The following is a 26892-nucleotide window of genomic DNA, read 5'->3' as shown; positions in this document are numbered from 1 at the left end:
TTAATGATAGTTGTTGAAATTTTCAAGACACTAAAACCTTGGCAGTCTAAACTTCTAATGGAGTTCTGACACATACTGATACTACCAAATTACAATGCTAAACCAGGCTCTTCATTTTCCAGGTTTATCTTGTTGAGAGATGGGGGTTTAACGTCCACCGGACACAAACTAGGTCATTTCGGGACTAACATATGGTTCAATTTTATTTCAATAATTCGCTTACGTGTAGGGGTCTTTAGCAGTGGGAGGACCCAGAGAAAACCCACAAGGTTGTACAGGTGACCCTACTCCTTGTCACGTACAACCAGGAAATCAAAACCACGCCAGTTGACTCAATGACAGACCTTATTATACAATGAGCACACTAACCATTCCGCCATCCAAACCCCTACAGATTTGGTACAAAATAAAACGTCTGTAGGTTTAAAGCATCATTTATTGAAAAATTGGGAGTAATCATACTCTTTAAAAACGAGTAAGGTATGTAATAATGTGATAATTGTCCGTCACCAACAAAATCAGTGATAGCAAATAATCCAATTGTAATTCTGGAATAAAACAAACATGGTTCTAATGAAATCTACATATAAATTATTAAGGCACAAAACAGCAGACACATTATTATTATTACTATACAAAACTGATCATATATATTTAAATATATGGAGATATATAAACAAACTGATTAAAATACAGATCTATATTTCGTTTCGTTTTTTATACATTTGATGGTCTACAGTACATGAAGATCTGACCGGTTGTTGCGATAGGTCACAAAAGAGGTCATATGAGCGGCAAGTGAGCCTATGACGTCAGACATTTGATTAACCAATCAGCATTAGTGTTACTAGTGGATTACCCACAGTTCCATGCAAAACAGGCCTAAACCTTGCCGTAACAGATCGTTTCATTGGCTAATACCTCTCACTATTCAGAACACGTTAATGATAACAAGTCTTCCAGATCCTAGTGTAGTAAATACAAGTAAAACGAAATTCTGAACTATAAAAACGAAACCAAAAAGGATCTATGTTTTAGTGAGATTGATATGTAAATGGCTAGAAATAGTCAATATCAAAGCATAAATAGTAAAAAGAAAGTAGAAAATATACACGTGTTCTGTCTTAATGATGTATGTTTTACATTATTGAAAAGGTTGAGCCACAAATAAAAGATAAACTGTAAAGATTGACAAAGGATTGGCTTTAAGAAAACAGACAGAATATTTAAATCAATATTTGTAAAAGTTACGACCTATATAGATACTTCACATTCTAAAAGCTGTTTCAATTTTAAAATTTATAGCCTATTATTCATGAACTCGTGGTATGATCTACATTTATTGTCAAAGGTATTGAATATTACAAATATGTCATTTCTCAAATGTTCCCAAAATATTGATTATGCAGTACTGATATCCAATAAAAAGTCAATTTTTTAGTCAAATAGAAGTAATATTGATGAAATAGTCAATGTTACCAATATTTTCCCTGACAGGTTCACCTTTTGAACTTCTATTTAAAACCTACAGAACTCATTAAACTACATGTATATAAATGTTTATCTCAATGAAATGTGTTTTTACAAATATAATAATAATGTGTTGCATTCAAATATTAATAGCAAATATTTTTTTTAATTTAAAATCTTTAAGTGGAACTATATCTAATTCCTTTCGACTAGAAAATTGCATTTATTTGTTTCAAAACTTCAAAGGCAAAACTTTTAAGATTATTTGACAAGTTAATTTACTGGGACCAGCACATCCCAAATTAAAAAAAAAATAGCCAACAGTGAGGTCATCTTCTCCACCTAAATGCCAAAATAGATGACATATTTTTCATTGCCCATTTTTTTTTTTTCCTAGCGCATCAAGCACCAAATCTCCTTGTTTATACTTACCTTAGAAGAAAATTAACGTGACCAAACTAGAATCAACAGTGGCAGAAATGGGGTTCAACGTCCACTCGACACAAACTAGGTCATTTCGAGACTCAATTATGGTTCAATTTTATTTCAATAATTGACTTGCGCTTAGGGGTCTTTATCAGTGGGGGGATGAAACGAGAGAAAATCCAGAACGTTGGACAGGCAACCCTATTCCTTGCCTCGTACAACTGAGAAATCGAAACCACGCCAGTTGACTCAATAACAAGATCTTATGATACAATGCAAACCATTCGACCATCCAACCCCCTCAACTAGAATCAAAGTTATGTCACAAAGCTTCGACAAATCAAAACATCAAACTCAGTGAACATTCACCGTATGAACATCTGCACCAAGTTTGAACATTCTACCTCAATTGAAAAGTAGACTTATTGTGTCACAAATAGTTTGACAGACAGACGGACCTACAAAAACGTTTTAATAGTCCTTTAAAAGGTGGGAGACAAATCAAAACTTTCTAAACAAGGCATACATATTATTTAACCATATCAAAACTATAACATGTGAAAGACAAATTTAACACTTCTTTTAAATGTCAATAGAGAAACGAGCTCTTAAAGCATCTTAACATATCAAAACTAATTTTATGTACAAATATTTGTAAGTTAACATTTCAATACAGGGGTAACCCAGAGAAGAAAAAAAAATCTCAACTGTGAAAAATCATTATTTGTCAAAAGTATTCTGATAAATGTTGGGGGAAAAAAAATATCAAAATTCTAGGAAATAGACAGGAATTATTTACAAATCAAAATCTTCAATTACATCATAAGTTGAGTATGTAAAAAAACCAAAACATCTGAAAATATGAATATTTCAATAAATATTTCAATAAAAGATCAAAATGAGTACAAATATTAGAGTTCAATTCCCAAAGGGAAATCTAGTCATACAAATTACTGATAAAACATGAAAATTGTTCAACCTAGTTTCTATGTTAGTTAGGCCTACTTGATTTCTGAGCTTAGGTGTGCAAGTTATTTATTAACAGAAAAAATTTCAAAAATGTACATAATCTATATTTTAATTACAGATTTTGAATACAAAGCTAAACTAAAATCTCGTCAAGAGATTTGACAAATTAAATATAGACTTCTAAATATTAAGATAACTAAATGCAAAATGTTACATAAAGAAATCCAAGAAAAGTTTGAGTCCAAATTGTTCAATCAATATGTGTATACATCAAAATTATAATAATAAAAATAAATAAGACTGCATGAAATAAAATGCCCGAAACTATCATTATAAACAAACTATAAATAATCTTAAAGAAAATAACAGTAATAAAATATTATCATAAACTTTTAAATGTTTGAACAGTTACAACAATTAAACATGATAAATATTTTGAACAATTAAAACAATGAAACATTAAATGTTGCAAGTAGATGAAATTAAAATTTACAAAAAAATAAGCAATTCCTAATTAATACACTGGGAGGAAATAATTTGATTTGGCAAAACATTGTAACAATGACAACTAATACAAAATTTTCTGTCTTCAAAAACTTGAGAATATTTAAAAAAAAAAAATTTTTTTTACCAGATTTTAAAAATTTGATATTCCCCTTTACTACTGAAAAAATATTAGACCTAATAATTTAGGAATACATATCAGATAATTTTATTTGTTTTTTGTTTTTTTGTTATCGACTTGGTACAACAAACAAAAGATACTCATCATGCCCCAGGTCACACTATTATAAGCATCAATACAGGTCTAATAAAACATTTAGCTTACGGGTGATTTGGATCATTTCAAATGTCCACCATAAGTATATATATTGTGATATATCGTGAATCTGATAAAAAAAAAAAAAAAAAAAATCAACTTTCCTTTCAATTAACAAGTAACCGACAGTGTCTATTGATAAGGTTGTAATTCTCAGGGTTTTTGTTCACTCCTGCTATCATTAAATAAACAAATGACAGATTAATACTGTCAGTTATTTCTCAAGATAAATTATTTTGTCAGTATCATTGGGTGCATATTAGGAAAAAAAAAATTGCTTATATCTTTGTAAAATCTAAAAACGTAATGATAAATTATGATCTAAAATGAATGTATGAACAACAAGCGAAACAAAATGTGTTAACACATACTAAATACTATTTAATAAATACAGAGTATTTTTGAAACTAGTAATATATCTTAACCTATGCATCATGTATTGATAACATTAAAATATCCAAATAGTTCAGTATATCATAAATTATCAAACAGATAAACTTTTAAAAGGCTTTAACGTTTCTATTTTTATATACACATTATTAAACAGCTGTACCACCTACAACAATATGGATTTCTAAATTTAATTTTAATTGACAAATGTTAGCCTACCTTGTTTAAAATATAAAGCAGTCAATATTTATACACGTTTCTATTAATATCTATTATGTATGAAGAACACAAACTTACTACTCAAGAATTAAATTCTTAAAAACAAATATCTTAATATAACAAACTGGTATATAGATATACAACTCAATGACCATTGAATACCGCTCAAGAGAGTGTATCCCTGCGTAAGTATTGTCTCGAAATACAAGAAGAAATATTTAGTTCACAATTCAGACTGCTACAACTGATCTTAAATAATGTTACTCACAAAAAGTAACGATTAGCACTTGTAATAAAATTAGGAAGACAAGACACCTCTTTAGCACAAACACAAAGGGTAAAAGATAGAATTATTACTGTGCTGTTGCCGAACATGTAACATAAGGTGGCACTGGTTGCATAGGTTGATATGTCTGTACAGGTGGAGCTGTATAGGGGGAATTCATCACATATATTACCTGCCCCTGACCGTTACCTGGTGGAGTAGGGGTTGTAGGTGGTAAAGTGCTGTAGCCTGAAGATGTAGAAGAATATACATAATAGCAAGTACCACCACCACTATTAGAGTTAAGATAGTTAGAAGAAGCTCCTACATTATTAGATACTGGTGGTTCAGTAAGGGTTTGTGATGACACCTGTACCTTAGAATAATTTGTGACCTGGGGAGGAGCAGGAGGAGGGGGACCATGTACCATGGCAGATTGTGCTCCTCCCATAACATAAGGTGGAGGAGGGGGAAAACATGCATTAGGTATTGGAGTAATGTTAGGTTGAATAGCATGATTAGAACCAACACCAGTCAGATTATTATTCACATTCGTGCAATTCATCGAAGGTGGCATGCAATTTTGCATTGGAACAAAACAACGGGCATTTGCATTTAGTTCCGTTTCCTGATCATAAGCAATGTTTTCTGAATGTGTTTGAATGTAAATAGGCTGCCCTTCACATCGAGCCTTAGCTGCACTGGTTTCAGCCAACAGCATTTGAAAACGTGGTGGAATTTCCTTGATTGGTTTAACAAGTTTTAAATTGCCATACATGTAATACTTTCTTTTTCCTTTAACAACTTTGCCCGTATCTTGTGAATCTATTGTATAGGTTAGTGGTTCCTCAGCACCAGAGGTGGTACTATCTAGACCACTGTCACTACCTAATGAATCGAGTTTATCGGGACTGGCTAATCCACTATTGTCACTATTTGATATGGCATCTGTTTCTATATCCTTACTCTCATTATGAACATCTCTATCACTATTAACACTATTATCTTTAACAGAAACTGTAACATTTTTATGATGATTATTTTGGTTTTGCGTGCAACATGCATTGGTTTTATCACTGGTACGGGACTGACCGTGTTCCATTGGAGCCGACATTATCATGTGACATTGGTTTTCTGCTGGTACTACTGCTGGAGCATATGATATGGTGGTTGGAGGTGGCATCACTGTGGACATCATTCTACAAGACTGTAAGATAAAAATAAAGATTTAAAACTTGCTGAAGGTTATAACAAGAGGTGAACACAGCATTGCCAAGTAAAAACATTCAGTATGTTATAATGTAAATTAAAGTAATAGAATTTAAGGAACAATGGGGTCAAATAATTGATCCAATTTTCTCAATAGAGTTCCTTCCTATAACTTGCTGAACTATTTCTTGATCAAAACAATAACAATTTGGGCCTGTAATGTATTTTATAATGTCTCTGTGATAAAGGCTATCAAATGACCGGGCAAGTTTCAGTGACATGGGCAATGAACTTGACAAACAAATGACAAACAGCGCTGAATTTCAAAGGTATCAAAACAAAAAAAGAAAAGAAACAAAAATATTCCGACATGAAAAAACTGGTTAAACACATTTCAAATAATTATAATTTTAACACACAGATCATTGCTACCATAGATGTGTAACAAAAGATTTGAAGAAATGGGAAGTAATGCAAAAAATGTAAAACAGTGGATTTTTATCTCACTGATTATTCCGTTCATGAGGAAAAGTTATGAGAATGTGAGATGTTATCTGACAATTCAAAAAAATAATTGAATGTCACTAGATAAGAGAAAAATGAGGAAAGTAGAAAAGGCCTGTACATTCCCTTGTTTTTTATTCATACTGTACTTAATAAAAACATGGTAATGTATGACTTTTTTTAATCGGATAAAATTTTTGACCCTTACAGAGATCACAAGCTAAAAATGTGATTTTTCATACAATCTGGGATCCATAATCCAGTTAGTTACGGTCCGATATGTGCCAATACTGATAGGAACAAAGATGTTTGGGTTACGATATAAACTTACATTTCAAGTTTCATCAAAATCGGATAAAAATTGAGAGCTATAGAGGGTCCACAACCTTGGCATTACATACTTTTAGACTATTTGTGTACAATTTTGTCAGACAGTTTCGGTTAGATTTTCACAAAATTCGACTCCACCATCATTAGGGTGTGACAGTGATTTATTTAAATGTTTTTTTAAAATTGAATACAAATTGGGTCAAACTCCAATAGCTCAAAACGCCATTTTTTAGGACAATCAGCAGCCATAATCCCGGAAGTTACGATCTGATAGGTGCAATTATCGAAAGGAAGAGAGATCTTGGTGATATAAACATGAATTGTGGCCTCTAGAGGGTCCTAGTGGATTGAATAGTTGCGCGATACAATTATTATTATTATTAATACATACCATACTTTTACACTATATCATTTCAGGACTAATAGTATATATTATTATTTTATGATCAGTAGTGGAATACCGCGTTTTATCAGTGAAATAAAAGTGTTATTCCACTGGCTAGAAGCGGACAAAGTAGTCCATGTTGTTTTTACCTAAAATGATTGTAAAATCATAAAATAAATAGAACATTTGTCGTTTTGTCGTGAATAACATATTTTATTTCATCTCTAAGCAAGAAAACGTTTATATTTTCACTCATGCTACGCATTCATGAAAATATAAGTTTTCTTGCTTCTTGATGAAATAAAATATGTTATTCACTCTAAAACGACAAATATCCTCTATATATCATTAATATACCATTTAACTAGAAGCTCTAGAAACCCGCAGAAATAGAAAGGCAACCCTACTTCTTGGTAGGGTGCTCCACTGTTAAATAAATAACTCCACATATTTCGACAATTATACCAGAATTTTTTACAAATATAACAAACCTTAACTTAATTTCTCACATTTATCATCACTAAATAAACAGTTCTATTGAATTTAACAAGTTATAACCATTTAACATCAATAAAAAACATTTAACATCAATAAAAAAAAAAGACTGAAATGTAAACGACAAGTGTCCATTACATCCAGGCATTTTTGGGAGTGAAATAGATTACGCTAAACCAGGCATTTTTGGGTGTGAAATAGATTACGCTAAACCAGTCTACCTTCTGTTCTCTGTCTGATTGACAGGCCAGGATAATCAAGACTATTTTCTACGAAACATTACAGAAAGCTACATCACTAAATCTAATTTATTAACTCTGGTAGGGTGACCCGTGCACTTTACAGAAAGTTGGTCTCGACACGGCTAAATGTGCACGCTTCAGTTGCGTGTCTCGAACTGATTTCTGACTACCCCGCACTCGCTTTGAGTTGATAAATAGCCATGGCACGTGCAATTCTCTACAAATATATCAACTATTACAGCCGTAAAAAATCTATTGTTGACGATTTTGAATAGCAGGAAAAGTTAGCTTCTTGGTTATTACAGCAGCTTTAGTAATTACGTTTGTTTTATTTTTTAAATTGCTTTATCATTAACTGTACCGTTAAGAGCGGCATCTTTTGGTTTAGTACAAATACTATCTCTGAATCACTTTCTTTAGCAGGAACATGATACTAGCAGTAGTTTCATTTTACTTTTACAAGTTTCTTAAAACAATTGTTGAGTTGTCTAAAGTGCTTATTTCTAAATTCAATTTCTTGTTCTAGCTTTCTGTTATGTTTCGTAAAAAAGTAGTCTTGATTATCCCGACCTGTCAATCAGACGTAGAATGGTCGATAGACTGGTTAAGCGAGACTAATTTCAAAACAAGGGCACGTAACCTATCTTTTACTCAAAAGTGTCTGGATGTTATGGACGCAACTTGGAACCAGTTTTCAGTCTATTATTTATAGATGATTAATGGTCATAGCTTATTAAGTACAACATGATCGTTTATTTAGTGACTATAATTGTGTGAAACTGATTTGAGGCTTGGCATATATATAAATATTGTGGCGTAATTATCGAGATATTTGGAGATATTTATTTATGGTGGGTCACCCTAACTCTGGAGTTAATTGTTTTGAGAACCTTATAAAAGCAAAAGGAAAATACTACTAGAATTATATTCTTGCCTAACCACGGAGCTTTGGAGATATTAATTGTACTAAACCAAAAGATGCCGCTTTTAACAGTATTGTTAATAAGAAAGCAAACTAAAAAAACAAAAGGAACATAATTTTCTAAAGATGATGTAACAACCAAAAAGCTAAATTCTGAGATGACAATATTATACTGAAGTGAAGATATATAAAATATGCGACAAGCTTTACAACATTGTGATCTGTAATAACTAAAATATAAAGCTATACAGAGCTGACACACGTGACTAGCACCAAAAGGGTTAATGACTAAAACGATTTTCAACAGAAATGATCCGATTCACAACAGCAGGATATAACACAGAACAAACAGTACATGAATATAGCCCAGATACGAATCCTCTCACTGTATATCCAAATAGAATGTTAGCTTGTAAAATACTCTATTCTATAGAATATTACCTCCTAAAATAGTGCTGTCACCATCAGTTTAAATACTTCCCACTTACCACAAAATAAATCTATGTTAGTCCAGTCAAAGTTAACAAAACATTAACTTAATTCAGTAAAGTGATTTATTTGTCATTATGCTTAATCAAATGTTATCAATTATTTTATTAAAAATTATTTACATAATAAACAAATCAAAAATTATATCAGTCATTATTATCAAGTTTATTGTACAATTTACATATTCACTGATCAATATACTGAGACAATGAAAATTTACCACTGATTTAACCTAGTACTATCAAAAACATAATGCAGCTGACAAGTAGTTTTTGGTATGACTGTTAGCTGCACATTACCCGACGCAAGAACATCAAAAACCCATGTCATAACAATTCTGCTTAACATTAAAACGTAGGCACAAGGGTTAAAAATTATAAGTTCGTAAAGCCTGTCCACCTCCAGCAGCCAGACATGCCATGCCATGCAATATTGCTACAGGGAAATGTGTGATGTTGTAAGACAATGTACCAGATTTCTAAAAGCGTTTGTTGTGTGTTGCAATCCATGCCTTGGCCAATACCTAGTAAATGCCGGTAGTTTGATGGAAATGAAATGAAGTTGAAAGTTTTTCTGTTCTGCTTCGACTGGGCTACAGAAAACTTGCATATGCCATACAGTGTGCAATGCCCATGCAGCAGCTCTATAACCTACTCTTATATCGAATTCCAACTACCAAGGGAACTTCTATGTGCACACCAGTGTACACATGGGTCCACGTTTTTGAAGACCATACAAACAACTAGACAGCTGTCCTTGTCAGGCCCAGATTAAAGTGTATCTCTCAAACAAGATTTATAATCAATGTTCCAAACCCCGATTGCCATGAACTTCAATATTCACCTACTTTATATTATAGTTTCTCTTACAACATACTTAAACTATATTTTAAATACCAACATTTGTTTTAAAAAGAATTCACTCTATAAAATTTGATTATTAATAGGTTACTGCATATACCATCACCATTAGTGAACACACGAATGAATATACAATTACTTAAATTCACATAAAACACAAAAATTTTGCAGAAGTCAATATTTTAAAATTCTTATTGGTGTCAAACATTCATTTACAATAATTCCAGTGTTATTTGTGTCAAACTTTCATTTAGAATAATTCAAGTATTATTGGTTTCCATTTAGAATAATTCAAGTATTATTGGAGTCCATTTAGAATAGTTCCAAGTATTACTGGTGTCCATTTAGAATAATTCAAGTATTACTGGTGTCCATTAACAATGATTATTCAAGAATGAAATGTAACCTGGCATATAAAAACAAGTGAGTATTTTTATTGATACACTGTACCATCTTGTCAAGTATGAACAATCAAAATAAAATCAAAACGCTTCAAGTCAAACACTATTATTTTAGATTTCCCATAGATATAACATTTTAATATATCTGTTTGTTTTTTTTTTTATAGTTGTTGTTGAAAATAGTTTTTTCTGTTATTCTATTTTATGTATATCATCTTTCTAATAAATATTCAGAATATCTATTGTCTAGATCAACAAGAACAAACATGTCATGAATTGAAAACAATTCGGACTAAAAACAATAATAAATATGTTTTATGTGTTAAGAATATATAAAAGCAACCATAAAACCAGATTAAGATTTGAATCATGCTGTTTTTAACATCTGATTACTTACCGATGTATTCATTGTTCTATTAAAGGAACTTACTGATGCGTTCTGTAAGAATTTTTAAATGTATAATAACAATTTGTGGTTAGTAACAATATGTGCATTCATGTGTACAATAAAATAAACAGTAACACTGTAAACTTTGCTCATTATATAATTATATCTTAAAAGTTATATTTAATTATAAATAACATTAAATCAACTTACTTCAACTCCAAAATTATAAAAATATCGTAATGTATTTACGTCTGAAAATAAACAAAAAAGCACTGTGAAACACTAGCATATGTTACAAACAAATAATATTTCATTAATTAAGTTTTGGTATAAACAGGTCACAATTCTATGGAATACATTGACTGTTTATTACTGAGGGACATCTCGACTAGGTTTCTCTAGTTTTTCATTGCTTGATAAAAAATTATAAAAAATTAGACTTTGCTGAACAGAGTACACAATTCTATGGAATACAATTACTGCTTATTACTGAGGGACATTTCCACTAGACTTCTCTAGTTATTATCAAGCATAGAATTGTGACCTGTATACTCCTTCCAGTTCAATTACTAAAGGCCATTGAAACAATTTAAGTTTTGGTAGTATACATTAGTTTTTTAAAGTTTTATAAAGTTAGTAATATTTCCGTCACCATTTCACTATATTAACTAGCTACGAATAGTTGTCAAGAAAATTCAGATGCCAATCTGTGCTTCCATTACAAATCTATAATGATGCATAAAATCTGTCCGATGTCTTGTCCATTTTAAATATTTTTTTTTTTAAATTCAGGTTTACTTCTTTTGATTTAGTTTTTAAATGGTTATCATTCATCTGTTGTGTCATTTCAATTAGAGATCTATACGATCAAATTTTAGTTTCGGCTTGTTTACTAATTTCTCAAAACAGGCTTTTTCTATAAACATTAAATTTCCAACACAGACGGAACGTTATCCCACAAAACAAATAAAAAATAGACGATTTTGGAGGTACCCAAAGTAGAGATGTCATATCATTTTAAGATTTTGCAGACGGTAATTTGATAGTGAATAATACCTTGAGGTAGATCTTTACCATACGGATCTTGTGACGGTCCAATATTAAAGTTGACGTGACCTATGTTTGGAGGATAGGGTACATTTATCACAGGCATAAAGTAAGTAGTTGGATTAGGAACAGGTAAACTTGGCGAGTTAGACATGATAGTTGGACCATTCATGGGAACTGAACAATAAGGATTCGACACATCAATATTGGTTGTATAGTCAACTGGCTGGGATGGCAGCTGCATGTTCTTAACACTACAAAATACCACATTTACAATTTTAATTTTTACTCCTGACAACACATGGTTTTGAAAAATTAATTAAGAACTCAATTTGTGAGCTGGTCAAATTAATTTACTGTATGTAAATATCGAGGATTATATTAATTTCATGGGGATCAATTTACATTTCATATTGAATACCAGTAAAAAAGCAACATCATTAAATGCATTTGGTATTTTCTTATTTAAGACAGAATTATGATCAAAGATTTCTTTTAATGCAGTTATAGATTGTAAAATACAAAGCCTGAAGACCCCCCACTGCCCCCCTGGAAATCTTTGGTTATATACCATACAATGTTACAATCTTGTTTTAGGATCAGATATTTATAATAATTTTTGTTATGTGGTAACAGAGGAGAAACTACTGTGTTAATAGCTTGTCTATCTGAATATTTCATAGTTTATTTCTAAGGAATAAAGAAAGACATAAGTGCACGATGCACTGCTTACCTGGTCTGTATCCAGTTTCGAGGTGCAGATCGTCTAGGAGAGTGATATGTATTTATATCCGAAGGTATGGGCATTCCAGCCTGGTGTAATAAAATGATACAATATTACAAAATAGTTGGATAAAATACAAACATAGATATATCTAAATATCAAAGAAACATATCCCTTGTCTCTTTATGATAATATCATTTCCTTCAGGCATAGATCTTCAATGACCGATTTCACACCATCTTTAACCAGTGTAATCTGTACATGGTGAGGTGAGAAAACATAATACAGCCAATATCTCTCTATCAACTTTATACCCCAAGGGAGTGGACCAACATTATCAAATAGATATATTCTTTATGTTTGTATAATATATTCTGCATGTTTTACATACACACACCCAATCAAACACAATTATCCTCCCTATATTCAAAGAACATTAATAGTCTATTTAATCATAATATTCATCATATATTATCAATTCAGCTTGACTTGTAATATTTATAAACCATTTAAAAGCTACTATAAACAAGTTTTTATTTAACATTAAAAGCAACTATAATGGGGTTTTTTTTAATTTGAAAGTGACTATAAATAATTTTTTTTGAATTTGAAAGTGACTATAAATAAGTTTTTATATAAATTTAAAAGTGATTATAAATAAGAAGTGACTATAAATAAGTTTTTATTTAAATCTTAAAGTGACTATGAATAAAGTTTTTATATAAATTTGAAAGTGACTAAATAAGTTTTTGTATTAATTTGAAAGTGCACAACTTGCTGGTGTACTGAAAACAGTTATATGACCCTAACATAATCTACATATAAGCCCACGAAACATAAAATTATGTTTGAAGACATATGTTGACTTCAAAAACATTCAAACAAAATGGTGGAAAGTTGACAGTACATATCATTTAAAGTAAATAATTGACAGCAATACAATGGGGAATGAATTGTGGTTCTTTGAACGTCGTTTTGTTAAAGTTTAGTTTAATTGAGCCTAGATTAAACTAGATCTATAAACTAACAACACACATCTCTTAAAGTAAATAAAAGAATTATCTTCAATTACAGATAAAGCGTGTTATAGTCATTAGATTAGAGAATGCTCCTGGCTATTGTAATACAGCAAGTTACCCAATATCATAAATTAACAATATTTATTATTATGGTAGCTAATATAGATTTAGAAAATGACTTGAAAATATGTTACACATGTGTATAAAATCTTAATGATATAGAACTAAAACTTTAATGAAACTTTTTAAACTATTGGAGATAATTAAGATGTATGAAGCTGTAATAATATTTGTTTTCATAAAATATCTGCATGATACTGTAACATGTTTTTCTTACGAGTATAGCGGACAAAAATAAAATTCATAATATTAACATTTGTTTTCTAGGCCTATTATATGCAATGACCAGATATATTCAATATACGATTTTATATTTAATTTATACTTATTAGGCCTTTTATATGCAATGACCAGGGCCCTCTAGATACTTGATTGGCTAAGCACTAAAATCAATCTAATATTATCCAAACAAATTACTATATTTTGGATTTTATCTTAGTTAAAATTTCTTGAAACAGGCCCCATATATATTCAATATACGATTTTATATTTAATCCTACTTATTAGGCCTTTAATATGCAATGACCAGATATATTTAATTAATATCATTTTATAAATATTAAAATATTTAATTTATCCTTATTAGGTTGATTAAAGTTGCAATTCAGCAAGTATAACTTTCGCTTGAGGTTTTTGAAACAATGATTTAGTTGTAAGTTGGAGAAATGACTTCAAATACCATCAAGCCTCCTCACCCACACTGCAAAACTCAAAATTTAGTCACCAGTCAGGGTGGGGGAGGGGGGAAATCAAAGATTATTAACCCATTACATCATGTTAGCTGTGGAAGTAGATTATTTGATGAGAGAAATGAGATATCAGTGTAATTATTGAAGTGAATATGTTCAACAATTATCACAAAATGATTAACATCTTTTAAGTACTGTGTTTAATGATAGGACATGACCCAACTCTTTCATACTTGCTAGTCTGAGATGACACACCCATCCTATTGAAATCTTTCACATCAGTGCACACACAATAGAAATCTTTATCAACACATATGATTGTATACATTATATTAACTCAAATGTCATATTTTATCACGATATTCACCTTCTTTCTTTTACACTTCTTATCAATATACGATACGTAACCTGAAAAAAAATATTAAAAAAATATAAACACTGTTAAATCACCTGTATAAATTTAACTTTACTTGTGGAACATCTTTACACATATCTTTTATAAAGAAAACTACAAAATTATCAACTAAAACTACAACATTATCAATTAAAACTACAACATTATCAACTAAAACTAAAACATTATCAACTCAAACTACATTATCAATTGAAACTACAACATTATCAATTGAAACTACAACATTATCATTTTGCCTGGACAGCGGCACTACGGCCAACTCTTATATCAAATTCCAATGTCAAGGGATCTATTACATGCACACCAATGTGTACACAGGAACTTGGTTTTTAATGCCATCTGAATGACTAGACAGCTGTCCTTGTCAGGCCCTCCATCCTGCGTCACTGACAATCTGGATAAACTTTCTCGGCCAATGCAGGTATCAAAACCAGACCTCCAGGTTAGCGAGCCAGTGTCTTACCCACTTGGCCATGGTGACCCCCAGCACAAATCAAGCACAGATACACAGGGATCAGTGGTGCAAATCTAATATGATATTTAATAACTTTGCCATGCGCTACCCATTAACCTTCTTTCAGCATTCAAGCGTATTCTAAGAATCCCCCATCTTGATATTGTTTAAAGGTCCACTCTCGACTTAACACCAGTGCTTTCAACTTTTAATTCCAAATCTATGTTTCATTGTATTGAAGAAGCACAACCAACAAAAGCACAAAACTGTCAGTATATGAATTATTTCCGATCTGTGCTTTCGTATCATATATCGAAGTTACACCATTATTGTAGAATGACCCTACAGCGGAGAGGCCTAGATAGTAGACTCACATATAGAATTTCAATAGAGAATTTTGCACCAAGTCTACCTGAATTTTTTTTTTTTTTTTTTTACATTTCAAACAATTTTTGTAAGCTATGCAATCATAATAGAATTATGTGAATATGTTATTTTGAGAGAGGATAAATCGAAGTATGTCTATAATTATAATACGAGTAACAAAAAACACTTCAATAATATATTATACAGATGTCTAACATTCACTTCTAGTATTTGATAAAAGGACTACCTGGGCCTTCAATACCTCGTCAGTTAATAGGTTCTATATTGACTAAACAAGTTCATTCAAATTTCACAAAAAGTAAATGGACTATTGTGAAGAGTTTTATTTGAAGACATTGTCACTAGTCAAAACCACACTTAAATGTACTAAAAACTGAATCTTGGGAACTAGACTAAAACTTTATATATATATATTCCTTCATGGTCAACTTCATAAAATATAGGTTGCCAGACAAGGTGATATACTGCCACCAGCACATTTTTAAAAATTTAAATGCAATGATAAAATCCTCATGTATTTCCTAACCATTTAAGTCCTTCCTAATCTTGTATCTCCTAAAAGAAATCATCAAGTATCTCTTAATAGAAATATAAGATAGAGAGAAATGAGGTTTAACGTCCACTCGACACAAACCAGGTCATTTCAGAACTAAAATATTTAATTTTTATTTCAATAATTCGCTAGCGCGTAAGGTTCTTTAGCAGTGTGAGGAAACCCACGAGGTTGGACAGGCAACTCTATACTCTTTGTCATGTACAATCAGAGAATCGAAACCTCGCCAGTTGACTCAATGACAGACCTTACGATACAGCGCGCACATGCTAACCATCCCCCACCCCCAATAGAAATGATCATGTATCTTGTAATAGACCGTTAAAAGTTTACGGAGTATTAAACATATTAATCTAATCCACGAATAGTAGTCTTTGTGTTGAAGCATCTGTTTATTACAAACCGACTTCTACAGTTTGGGTTCGGAGCAAAACAGTAGGACGTTAAACCCCATTTCATTTCATTTCATTTCTACAGTTTGGATTTTCTTTTACACATAATTTAAGCATTTTCAACACAGAAAAAAAAATCTGTAAGTCTCCAGATTTAGTGTGGTTTATCAAGTAACTCTGAAATATCTGTATTTTTTGGCATGTAAATTAACCATGTGTAAAGTTTTTGGTCTGTCTGTTAAATATGAAATGTCTGGTATACACAACTCACAAGCTAACAAGTCGGTAATTTTTAAGTAAAGTCAATCCAAATCAATGGTAAATACACTGCAGTCAGACATCCGTTTTTTTTGTCAAAGCCAAGTCCTAATTGACATTGATATGGTAATAGTTTGTAACAATATAACAAGAAGAAGTTAAGTATCTTTAGCATCTTAGTAAGGAGGAACTAAATCAACATCAACACTATTAACTACAAGATACATTTAACTTTACTTTTACAAAGTAAATACTCTTTAAACCCCATAATCTATGTAACTATACATGTTTTCAATGACCAGTTATTCTTTTATTCAAAACATCCACTCGGGTGAAGAAGGTGAAACTTGTTAAAGTAGTTTCTGAGTCGTAAGCTTCATAGACAATCTGATTAAAATACAGACCTTTTCATTTCAGGGTTTTTTATATTTTCGATGGCCTACACCACATGAAGATCTGACCCGTTGTAGTGGAATGACACGTCAGGTCATCGAGCGGCTTTTGACCCTATGGTGACAGACATTGATTGACGCCAAGAACAGACTGTTTCATTGGCTAATTTCTCACATTAACCAGAACGCGGCTTATATAACAACTGTTCCAGATCCTAGTGTAGTAAAGACAAGTAAAAGGAAATTTTGAACTATAAAAAATGAAACGAAATAGGATCTGTGTTTTAAATCAGATTGTGATTGAGAATAAAGTAGAATCATTACCGAGAATATGTTTACTAAAGAGAGTGGCTATGTTACGAGTCTGAGCCAAGTTTAGAACGAATTCCAAAATGGCTGCCAATTTCCCCAACACCAGCTTTGAAAAAGGCAGCAATTAAGAGATGGGAAGGGTTAGGTTTAAGAATTTACTAAAACACAAATCCAGCAGTCCTAAATAATTACCTGTGTATATAGTGAAATGGGGTTTAATGTCCACTTGACACAAATTAGGTCATTTTGGGACTAACATATGGTTCATTTTTTTTTTCACTAATTCGCTTGCGCGTAGGGGTCTTTATAGCAGTGGGAGGAAACCGGAGGACCCGAGGAAAACCCACAAGGTTGGACAGGCGACCCCACTCCTTGTCCCGTACAACCAGGCCACTTGATTCAGTGACAGATCTTATGGTACAGCGCGCATATGCTAATCATTCGACCGTCCAACCACCCTATCTGTGTATAGACTAGAATCTGTAAAAACATGCTTTTCTCTGTTGTGATAAGATTTTAAAGGTGGACAAGTCTTAGATACAGTACTTTCAACTAGGAAAAGGCAGACTGCATCTAGCAAAACGAATGCTACAGCTTGAATAGTAAAGATAGACAACAATCAATATATATATTGCAATACGATCGTCTGCGATACTGTATATATACATTTTTGCCGTATCGATATGTTTCTACTTTTATTTTATATTCAAATGTTAGCTGGACTGTTTATAATGACTTCATAATCAGTCATATTATTTAGCTTTGCAGTAAACAACAAGTCTATAAAAAAATTAAAAAAAAATTAAATTTTTTTTTTAAAAAATGGGTCTTCACATAGGCTTTGTAGTAAAAAAAAAAAATAAGTGACCAAGACCTGACTTTATCCAAGTATTGCAATACTTTTTATCAAGTATCGTAATATATTGCAATACGATTTTTGGTCGCAATATACAGCCCTAACATTCAGAAAAGGGAAGATAAACTGACTACATATAGCAAAGGGAAGACTACTACTAGAAATGGAGACAATATCTAGCAAAGGTGGAGGCAACATATCACTAAGGTGGAGGCGAGGCAACATATCACTAAGGTGGAGGCGAGGCAACATATCACAAACGTAGAGGCAACATATCACAGAGGTGGGGGCAACATATCACAAAGGTCGATTAAACATAAAACCTTCATAATTAAATTTCTCAAGTCATACAAATAATGTTAAATTTCATTTTTCCGAATTTATGTTAATTTAGATCTAAATTGTATGATTAATTTTATTTAAAAAAAAAACAACAAAAGGTGAGAATTATTTTCATTGACGTCAAAAATATGTGACGTCATTGATTAGACGCATCATAGAAATAGTTCTAGAGACGCATCTGCGAGATTTGTTAAGTTGGCATGAGCATTGTCAGTTTTGTCCAATGTATCCGGTTCCAGTTCAAATTTTTCTTTTAATCAAGTCTGTGGGTGACAGTTTTAGTTTCAGTCCTGTGTTACCAGAAGAGTGGTTTGCTCTATAATATTTCTAGAGCATTGAAATATATGTCCAACAGTAGCATTATTAAGGAAGAATTTCAAATTCTGTGTTTTTAATCAAATTAAATTTGATGCTTACCTGCGTCTGAATATGAATATTGACAACCTGTAAAATCAAAGAAAATAAAAAGTAAGTACACCCAATTATTATTTCAATGAATTTCACAGTCAGTTGTGCGGTAAAAGTTTATTTCTGTGTAATATGATACATAACAGAAGGAGGGATAACCCAATTAACGCTTAACTTGTCTCCACCTTAACCCAATTAACGCTTAACTGGTCGTACAGATTTATTAAGTACCTCATCTTTTCAGATCAGAAGATAATAATGCAGATGGCCAATGATAAAATAAATTTTGATACAGTGATGTAGTAATCATTATGTGGGATATTCAATACTAAAATGAATTTAATCCTTATAAGACATATAAAAGTATATTTCCCAAATTAAAGACATTTATATGGGTATACTACTTCTGAATTTATTAATATGCTACATTAATTCTTGTAATTAATGATTAATCTGTTAAATGGTTTCCAATTGTTATCTATATATTGCACAACATTTGTGTTATATATCATTATTTGCTTGATAACGATATCTGTATGTGTATTGAAACGTAGCATGTTAATAAATTCAGAAGTAGTATATCCATATAAGTGTCTTTAATTCTTAAAATGAACTTTTGAAAATTAAATACCTTACCGTTTCTAGAGGCAGGAAAATGTCGCAAACTGCTGTAAGGAACTGTTCGCCTGCAAATATAACAATCAAGTCATGAGATGAAGGAATTTAATTTTGATACACCTTACCAATTCACTTTTTTAGAAAGATATCGGATCACAATTTGCTGTGATGTCAGAACATCGTGACAGAAGTATTTATTCAAGCCAAGATAGAATATAGAATTGTATAAAATATGATTGATCAGTAAATATGGTTGAGGTCAGTTTCAGCTCATCCAGTTGAAATAATCACCTACATAAAATCTAATAAATGAAACCGACCATATTATTGGTGTAAACTGTACTTTATGAATGACAATAGTTTATATAAACAGTGGCAACTACAGAACTTTACCTGCGAGAGATTTAATATCCACTAGTACATGTAAATATTGATACTTATATTTATGAGATATTTCACATAACAGACTACATTTTACACTAACAAACTATGTAATCTAAATATTACATGCAGTAAATCAATAATTTAACAAGATCAAACATGACTGTTTTAATCAAATAAAACTAAAAGAAAATAGGTTATTTTCTGATCGAATACATGTTATATTTGACAGTCACATGTTATATGTCATTATACTTCATTATAGACTACTATCAACTGTATATAACATGTCTAATTAGGCTGTACCAACTTGCTTTGATAAAAAGGTTCAAATTTTAAAATAACCAATACGTTTGCCAACATTGTATTAAGATAGTTTTATATAGAGAGAAAAATGGGGTTTAACGTCCACTCGACACAAATAGGTCATTTTGGGACTAACATATGGTGCAATTTTATTTCAATAATTCGTTTACGCGTAGGGTTCTTTAGCATTTAGCAGTGGGAGGAAACCGGAGGACCTGGAGAAAATTAACCCTTGTTACGTACAACCGTTGAATCAAAACCACGCCAGTTGACTCAATGACACATTATGATACAACGCGCATGCTCTAACCATTCGGCCATTCAAACTCCCCATGATAGTTTTATATGTGAACACATAATTTAATGACGAAGATCGTAACATTATTTCAACTGAATAAAACTGGTAAATTCTGTATGGAAAGCTCTTTGAATCCTTTTTTCTAGTTCGATGAACTATGAAAACCTTTCTGATACATTTTCAAATAAATACTATCATCCAGATATTAGATTGGAGATAAGCTTCGGCCCAAATCACAAATTTGACCTGGATCAACCTGTATATGAGTAAGACATGTACCTGGTGACAGCATCCATCTATTTTAATTCCAGCCATCAGGTAAGTTTGACAACTATTGCTGGTTTTAATCACTTAACTGATCGATCTTCAGATAGTTAGCAAACTGATCGATCTTCAGTTAGCAAACTGATCGATCTCCATATAGTTAGCAAACTGATCAATCTCCATATAGTTAGCAAACTGATCGATCTCCATATAGTTAGCAAACTGATCGATCTCCATATAGTTCTGATCGATCTCCAGATAGTTAGCAAACTGAACAATCTCCGATAGTTAACTGAAAGATCTTTAGATAGTTAACAAGAAACTGAATGATCTTTAGATCTTGTAAGGATATACAATTGTGAACGAACATACAGACAAAAATGACATGAAATTAAACCTGACTAAGCTATATCCTAGATGTAAATACAGTCCGTCATTTATAAAATAACAAGTTAAATGGGCAAGTTTTACAGTCAGCACATTCTATACAGTATTTTTAAACAGGAGATTAGACAAGAGTTGAGATTTCTCGCTTAAACAGGGTTCCCGCGACTTCGTCAAACATTTTTTCAAGGATATTCAAGGATAAATATACGTCAAATTCAAGGATTTTCAAGGACATTTTTTAGCCTAAAGTTACAATTTTTAATCCTAAAAATAACCAAATCATTACCAACTATCGTTATAATCTCATATCTAAAAGGAATTGAAGACATTTGAAACAAAATTAAGGATCTCAACTGAAATTCAAGGATATTTTCCTATTTCCGCAAAATTCAAGGATATTTAAGACCTTGAAAATGAAATTTTAAATTTAAGGATATTCAAGGATTTTCAAGGACCACGGGAACCCTGTATAATAATTAATAGATAACGGAAATATGCTTTAAATTTCAGTCAAATTACTCCACTCTGAACCGAGATATTAGCTTTTGAACTTCAGGCTAGCCTCGATCATTACTAAAGTCAGTACGATAAAATATACAGTTTCGATTATCCATTTTTATGTTTAATTATTTTTCAAAAGATTTATTCCATTCTGCTAAATATCACAGACTAGCGATGGCATCACGAGTTGATTATGGTCTGGATAAGTTAATTAATGTCTAATAATTTAGGTAACATTTCAGGCCTAAAAAGAGACCTGCAATAGGAAGATTTAGCTCTTGCATAAAGTATTTTTAACGCTACTACAAATGACCGAGATAACTCAAATCGACAACCAGACCACAGAAATGACTGGATAGTATTTCACAAGTTGATAAGTCAGATAAATCAATAATTAAGAGCACCATATATTTCTAAAATCATAATTTATCTACAAAATATAACTTACCATCTTGTCTTTTGTTTCAATTTAGAAAGGAAAATTTTAGGAGTTAGAAAAGAAGTTTGTTGATTTTAACCAGATGTCAGTTAAACCATATTATACACCATAGAGCTGTATAAACACACCGACACACCACGTGGTAAATCCACTCTTTATTTGTCCATGTCTTTCTAAAACGGGTCTTTTGTTTGAAATATATCAGTTCAATAATATTTTTAAAAGCAGCAGATAAACACCAGTTCTGTTGCTATCAAAACCGGGTTTTAAAGACATCTTTTACAAACACAATACTTTAAAACCTGCTTTATTTAAAGACAGGAGTGAAATGCCCTCCACTCCCACACACCAAGAATCAATGGGAAAAATCTTCAACAATTAGAGGCTAATTGTATACTAGGACTGATGATCATTTTCACCTGTAAAAAGGGTGGGGTGGGGAAGTCCCAGATATATGGTTAAACATACATTATGCAGAGAGACAGAGAGAACTGGGGTTTAACCTAGACACAAACTAGGTCACTTCAGGACAAAATTATGGTTCAATTTTTATTTCAATAATTCCCTTGCACGTAGGGATCTTTAGCAGTGGGAAGAAACCGGAGGACCCGGAGAAAACCAACGAGGTTGAACAGGCGACCCTACTCCTCGTCACATACAACCAGCGATTTGAAACCCTGCCACTTGATTCAATGACAGACCTTATGATACAACGTGCACGCAAGAGGTATTGCAGATCTTTCTTTAGGCCTGAAATGTTATCTAAATTATTAATTAGACATTAATTAACTTATTCAGACCACATCAACTCTCGGTACCATTGCTAGCCTGTGATATTTAGGGGATTGGAATAATTAAAACATAATGGATAATCGAGACTGTTTTTTTATTGTACCAACTTTAATAATGATGATCGTAGCTAGCCTAAAATTCAAAAGCTAATATCTCGGTTCAGAGTGGAGCCATTTGAAATCTTCAGCATATTCTGTTTCCATCATCTATTTTTTTAACTATCATAGTGAGAACTGTCAGCTCTTTATCTAATCTTCCATAATGTCCCTTTAATGATGAGTAAAATATTGTCAACCCTCCCCTCCTGTTACTATCTGAAGTTGTGTAAAACAAATTGTCAACCCTCCCCTCATGTTTAACCATCTGAAGCTGTGTAAAAGATTGTTGATGAAATATAAACTGAGTTTCTATGTGGAGTTGGCCATAAGTACCCAAATTCTATGTGGCTTAAATGCCTGAATAACCAGGTCTATCATACAACTAAGAATGAAATCCCTCAATGAATTATGTAATCCTGGTAAGCAAATCTAAGTGATCATCTCAGAATGGCATAATATTTGATTTTAAAATTATCAGTCAACTTAAATAAAATATACGGTCATGTTTTGGAGCCTGAGTTACATATACTTAAACTTTTGACATTTTAACATGGATTAAGTTTTTGTCTAGTGAAATGAAATGGGGTTTGGGGTTTAACATCCTACAGTGTAATACACAAAAAACACATACTTATGGAAAAACAGCTACTTATTTATTTGGGCGACGTTTCGAAGAGTATTCTCTCAACGTTATCAAGCTAATACAGTAATACAAGAATAATGAGATCAATATATACAGAAAACTGTAACAACAATTCATGAAACCATACAGGACAACAACAAGATCAAAGGGGTTTATTCTACAAAAACTAATTAAGTGTGAAGAGTAGCCATTGAGTATAGTTAAGCAATTGGTAGCTATGATGATAGATACAATACTACCGGCAGAATGGGATAGTACCTACAATACAATTATGATATACCATGGTTTGTTTTGATAATGGTAATTAACTTTATATGTCTGTGTGATTAAATGTACAATTAGACTAGAGTAACCCATATGTGTAATAATTCTAAGAAATAGAGTGGATATAACTTATAAATTGATAATAATATTAGAAAAATGAAAAATAATAAAACTCATAAAAATTCAAAGGTTTCTTATCCACTGTACTGTAGAATGAGTGGGGGTGATGGAAAACACATAATTTAGGTATATTTAATAAATTCATCATAAGCACTAGGCAGGAATATCCCTGTGTCGCGGTTGAGGTCTGGACTGTTTCTTTTAATGTGTATGGCCTCAATAATTTTGCGGGTTTTTTCTATCGGTAGGTTGGCCGCCAGGGTTCTATACGTTTTAATTCTGTGTCCTGGGTTCGATTGTGTGTGTTGGGCCACAGCTGAATTGGTAGTAGAGGATTTAGATTTATGCTGACTGATTCTCTTGTCTAAAGGCTGTCTAGTTTCTCCAATGTATTTTTTGTCACACGTGCAGGTTATTTCATAAACACATTCTTTTGGGTTCAGTTGTTTGGTTGGGGGAAGTTTGCCACTGGCCTTCAGGAGATCTTTGAGAGTTCTTCCTTTGGAAAATGTTACCTGGATGCCTGTTGGGGTTAGGAGTCTTCTGAGGTGGTACAATAGTTTGCCTTGAAAAGGTATTGTTATTCTCACTACTGGTGGTTTATCTGGTTTAGGTTGGCTTATATCTGTAGGAGGATTGGTGGTGGCTTTGCGAATTGCGAATATCGAAAGAGGGTTGAGACAGCTGGCACCCGGTGGAAAGATTGACTCCCTGAGACATCAAATTACCGATCTGATAACCAAATCCAAGATGCATCCAAGATGCGACGAGGTGCCCACAACCTGAACAAGTCCCAAAACACCGCCCTGCAGGAACTGAAGAAAGACCATAACATCACAATAGTAGATGCTGATAAAGGGAAATCCACTGTTATAATGGATAAGACTGACTATCTCAACACGGTATCTCATCTACTGGCAGATAAAGCCACCTACAGGAGGATTAGGAAAGATCCCACCCACAGCTATAGCGATAAACATACTGCCCAGTTATTGAACCTGAAAGAACAAGGAAGACTTACCAACCCGTTATTTTACAAGCTCAAGCCATCTCATCCCAGACCTCCATATGCCAGAGCCACGATTAAAACCCACAAGAATCCTATTAAAGCCAGACTCCTAGTATGCTCCAGAGACTCTGTATTTTATAATACAGCGCAACACCTGTCTAAACTCCTCTCCCCATTAGGTAAAGAAGCCCCTTCGTTCATAAAAGACTCTAAAGATTTCTGCGAAAAACTACAGGACCAACCACAAGACATACAGATGCTATCGTACGATGTCATCGATCTTTTTACTAATATTCCTCGAGATGAAGCCATTGAAGCACTACGCCACAGATTATCTTCCCTAGAGAACCCATTTGACACCAACCTCAGCACGGAAGACATCATTAACCTCACTAAATCCTGCATTGATTCCACCTACTTTTCCTGGGGAGATGATTTTTACGAGCAAGTACATGGATTACCCATGGGAAGCCCCTTGTCCCCAGTCCTCAGCGAGATCTATATGACTAGTTTTGAAAAGGATGCCCTATCCACTTCACCGGTTCAACCTACAGCTTGGCTTCGTAAGGTAGATGATATTTTTGTCATTCTCAAACAGAATGAAGACCCCAACCTCCTCCTCATCCACCTCAACAACCAAAACAACAGAATAAAATTCACGATAGAAAATGAACAGCACCAATCCCTCCCGTTCCTGGATGTCCTAGTTAAGAGATCTGCTGACAAACTAAATACCAGCGTATATAGAAAGCCCACACATACCAACCAGTACATCAATTATAAGTCGAATCATCCGCACAGCGTAAAGAAAGCTACTGTATCCACTTTAGCGCGCAGAGCCGTGAACATCTGCGACAAAGACTACATCAGAGCAGAACTTGATCACATTGAAACATCTCTAACCAACTTCAATAACTACCCCCGACAATTAGTGCAGAAAATCATCAAAGCCACCACCAATCCTCCTACAGATATAAGCCAACCTAAACCAGATAAACCACCAGTGAGAATAACAATACCTTTTCAAGGCAAACTATTGTACCACCTCAGAAGACTCCTAACCCCAACAGGCATCCAGGTAACATTTTCCAAAGGAAGAACTCTCAAAGATCTCCTGAAGGCCAGTGGCAAACTTCCCCCAACCAAACAACTGAACCCAAAAGAATGTGTTTATGAAATAACCTGCACGTGTGACAAAAAATACATTGGAGAAACTAGACAGCCTTTAGACAAGAGAATCAGTCAGCATAAATCTAAATCCTCTACTACCAATTCAGCTGTGGCCCAACACACACAATCCAACCCAGGACACAGAATTAAAACGTATAGAACCCTGGCGGCCAACCTACCGATAGAAAAAACCCGCAAAATTATTGAGGCCATACACATTAAAAGAAACAGTCCAGACCTCAACCGCGACACAGGGATATTCCTGCCTAGTGCTTATGATGAATTTATTAAATATACCTAAATTATGTGTTTTCCATCACCCCCACTCATTCTACAGTACAGTGGATAAGAAACCTTTGAATTTTTATGAGTTTTATTATTTTTCATTTTTCTAATATTATTATCAATTTATAAGTTATATCCACTCTATTTCTTAGAATTATTACACAT

At 32.6% G+C, this 26892-nt stretch overlaps 1 protein-coding gene across 5 annotated transcripts in view; it reads right to left on the bottom strand.

The window, feature by feature from the left end:
* Positions 1–418: 418 nt before the first annotated feature.
* Positions 419–26892, bottom strand: part of LOC126829758 (uncharacterized) — a 42871-nt gene continuing 16397 nt past the window's right edge. Inside the window, exons 5-13 of one of the 5 annotated variants that reach the window (XR_007683512.2) lie at positions 19789–19838; positions 19162–19188; positions 14751–14791; positions 12565–12644; positions 11841–12085; positions 10995–11035; positions 10794–10835; positions 5652–5766; positions 419–4808 (exon numbers count right to left, since the gene is read on the bottom strand). Coding sequence is in view for 4 of the 5 variants with exons in the window: in XM_050559873.2 (XP_050415830.1) it covers positions 4648–5766; positions 10794–10835; positions 10995–11035; positions 11841–12085; positions 12565–12638 (1521 nt within the window). In the remaining variant the exon portion in view is untranslated. Of the gene's footprint in view, positions 5767–9087; positions 9129–10793; positions 10836–10994; positions 11036–11840; positions 12086–12564; positions 12645–14750; positions 14792–19161; positions 19189–19788; positions 19839–26892 lie in introns of those variants that run through there. The other 4 variants (XM_050559873.2, XM_050559875.2, XM_056102786.1 and 1 more) reach the window with 4 other exon arrangements.

The sequence above is a fragment of the Patella vulgata genome, chromosome 8 (assembly GCF_932274485.2).
Source record: "Patella vulgata chromosome 8, xgPatVulg1.2, whole genome shotgun sequence".
In the NCBI taxonomy this organism is placed as follows: domain Eukaryota; kingdom Metazoa; phylum Mollusca; class Gastropoda; family Patellidae; genus Patella; species Patella vulgata.
Note: the sequence above shows the minus strand (reverse complement) of the source record. Positions and strands in the feature narration are given on the sequence as shown.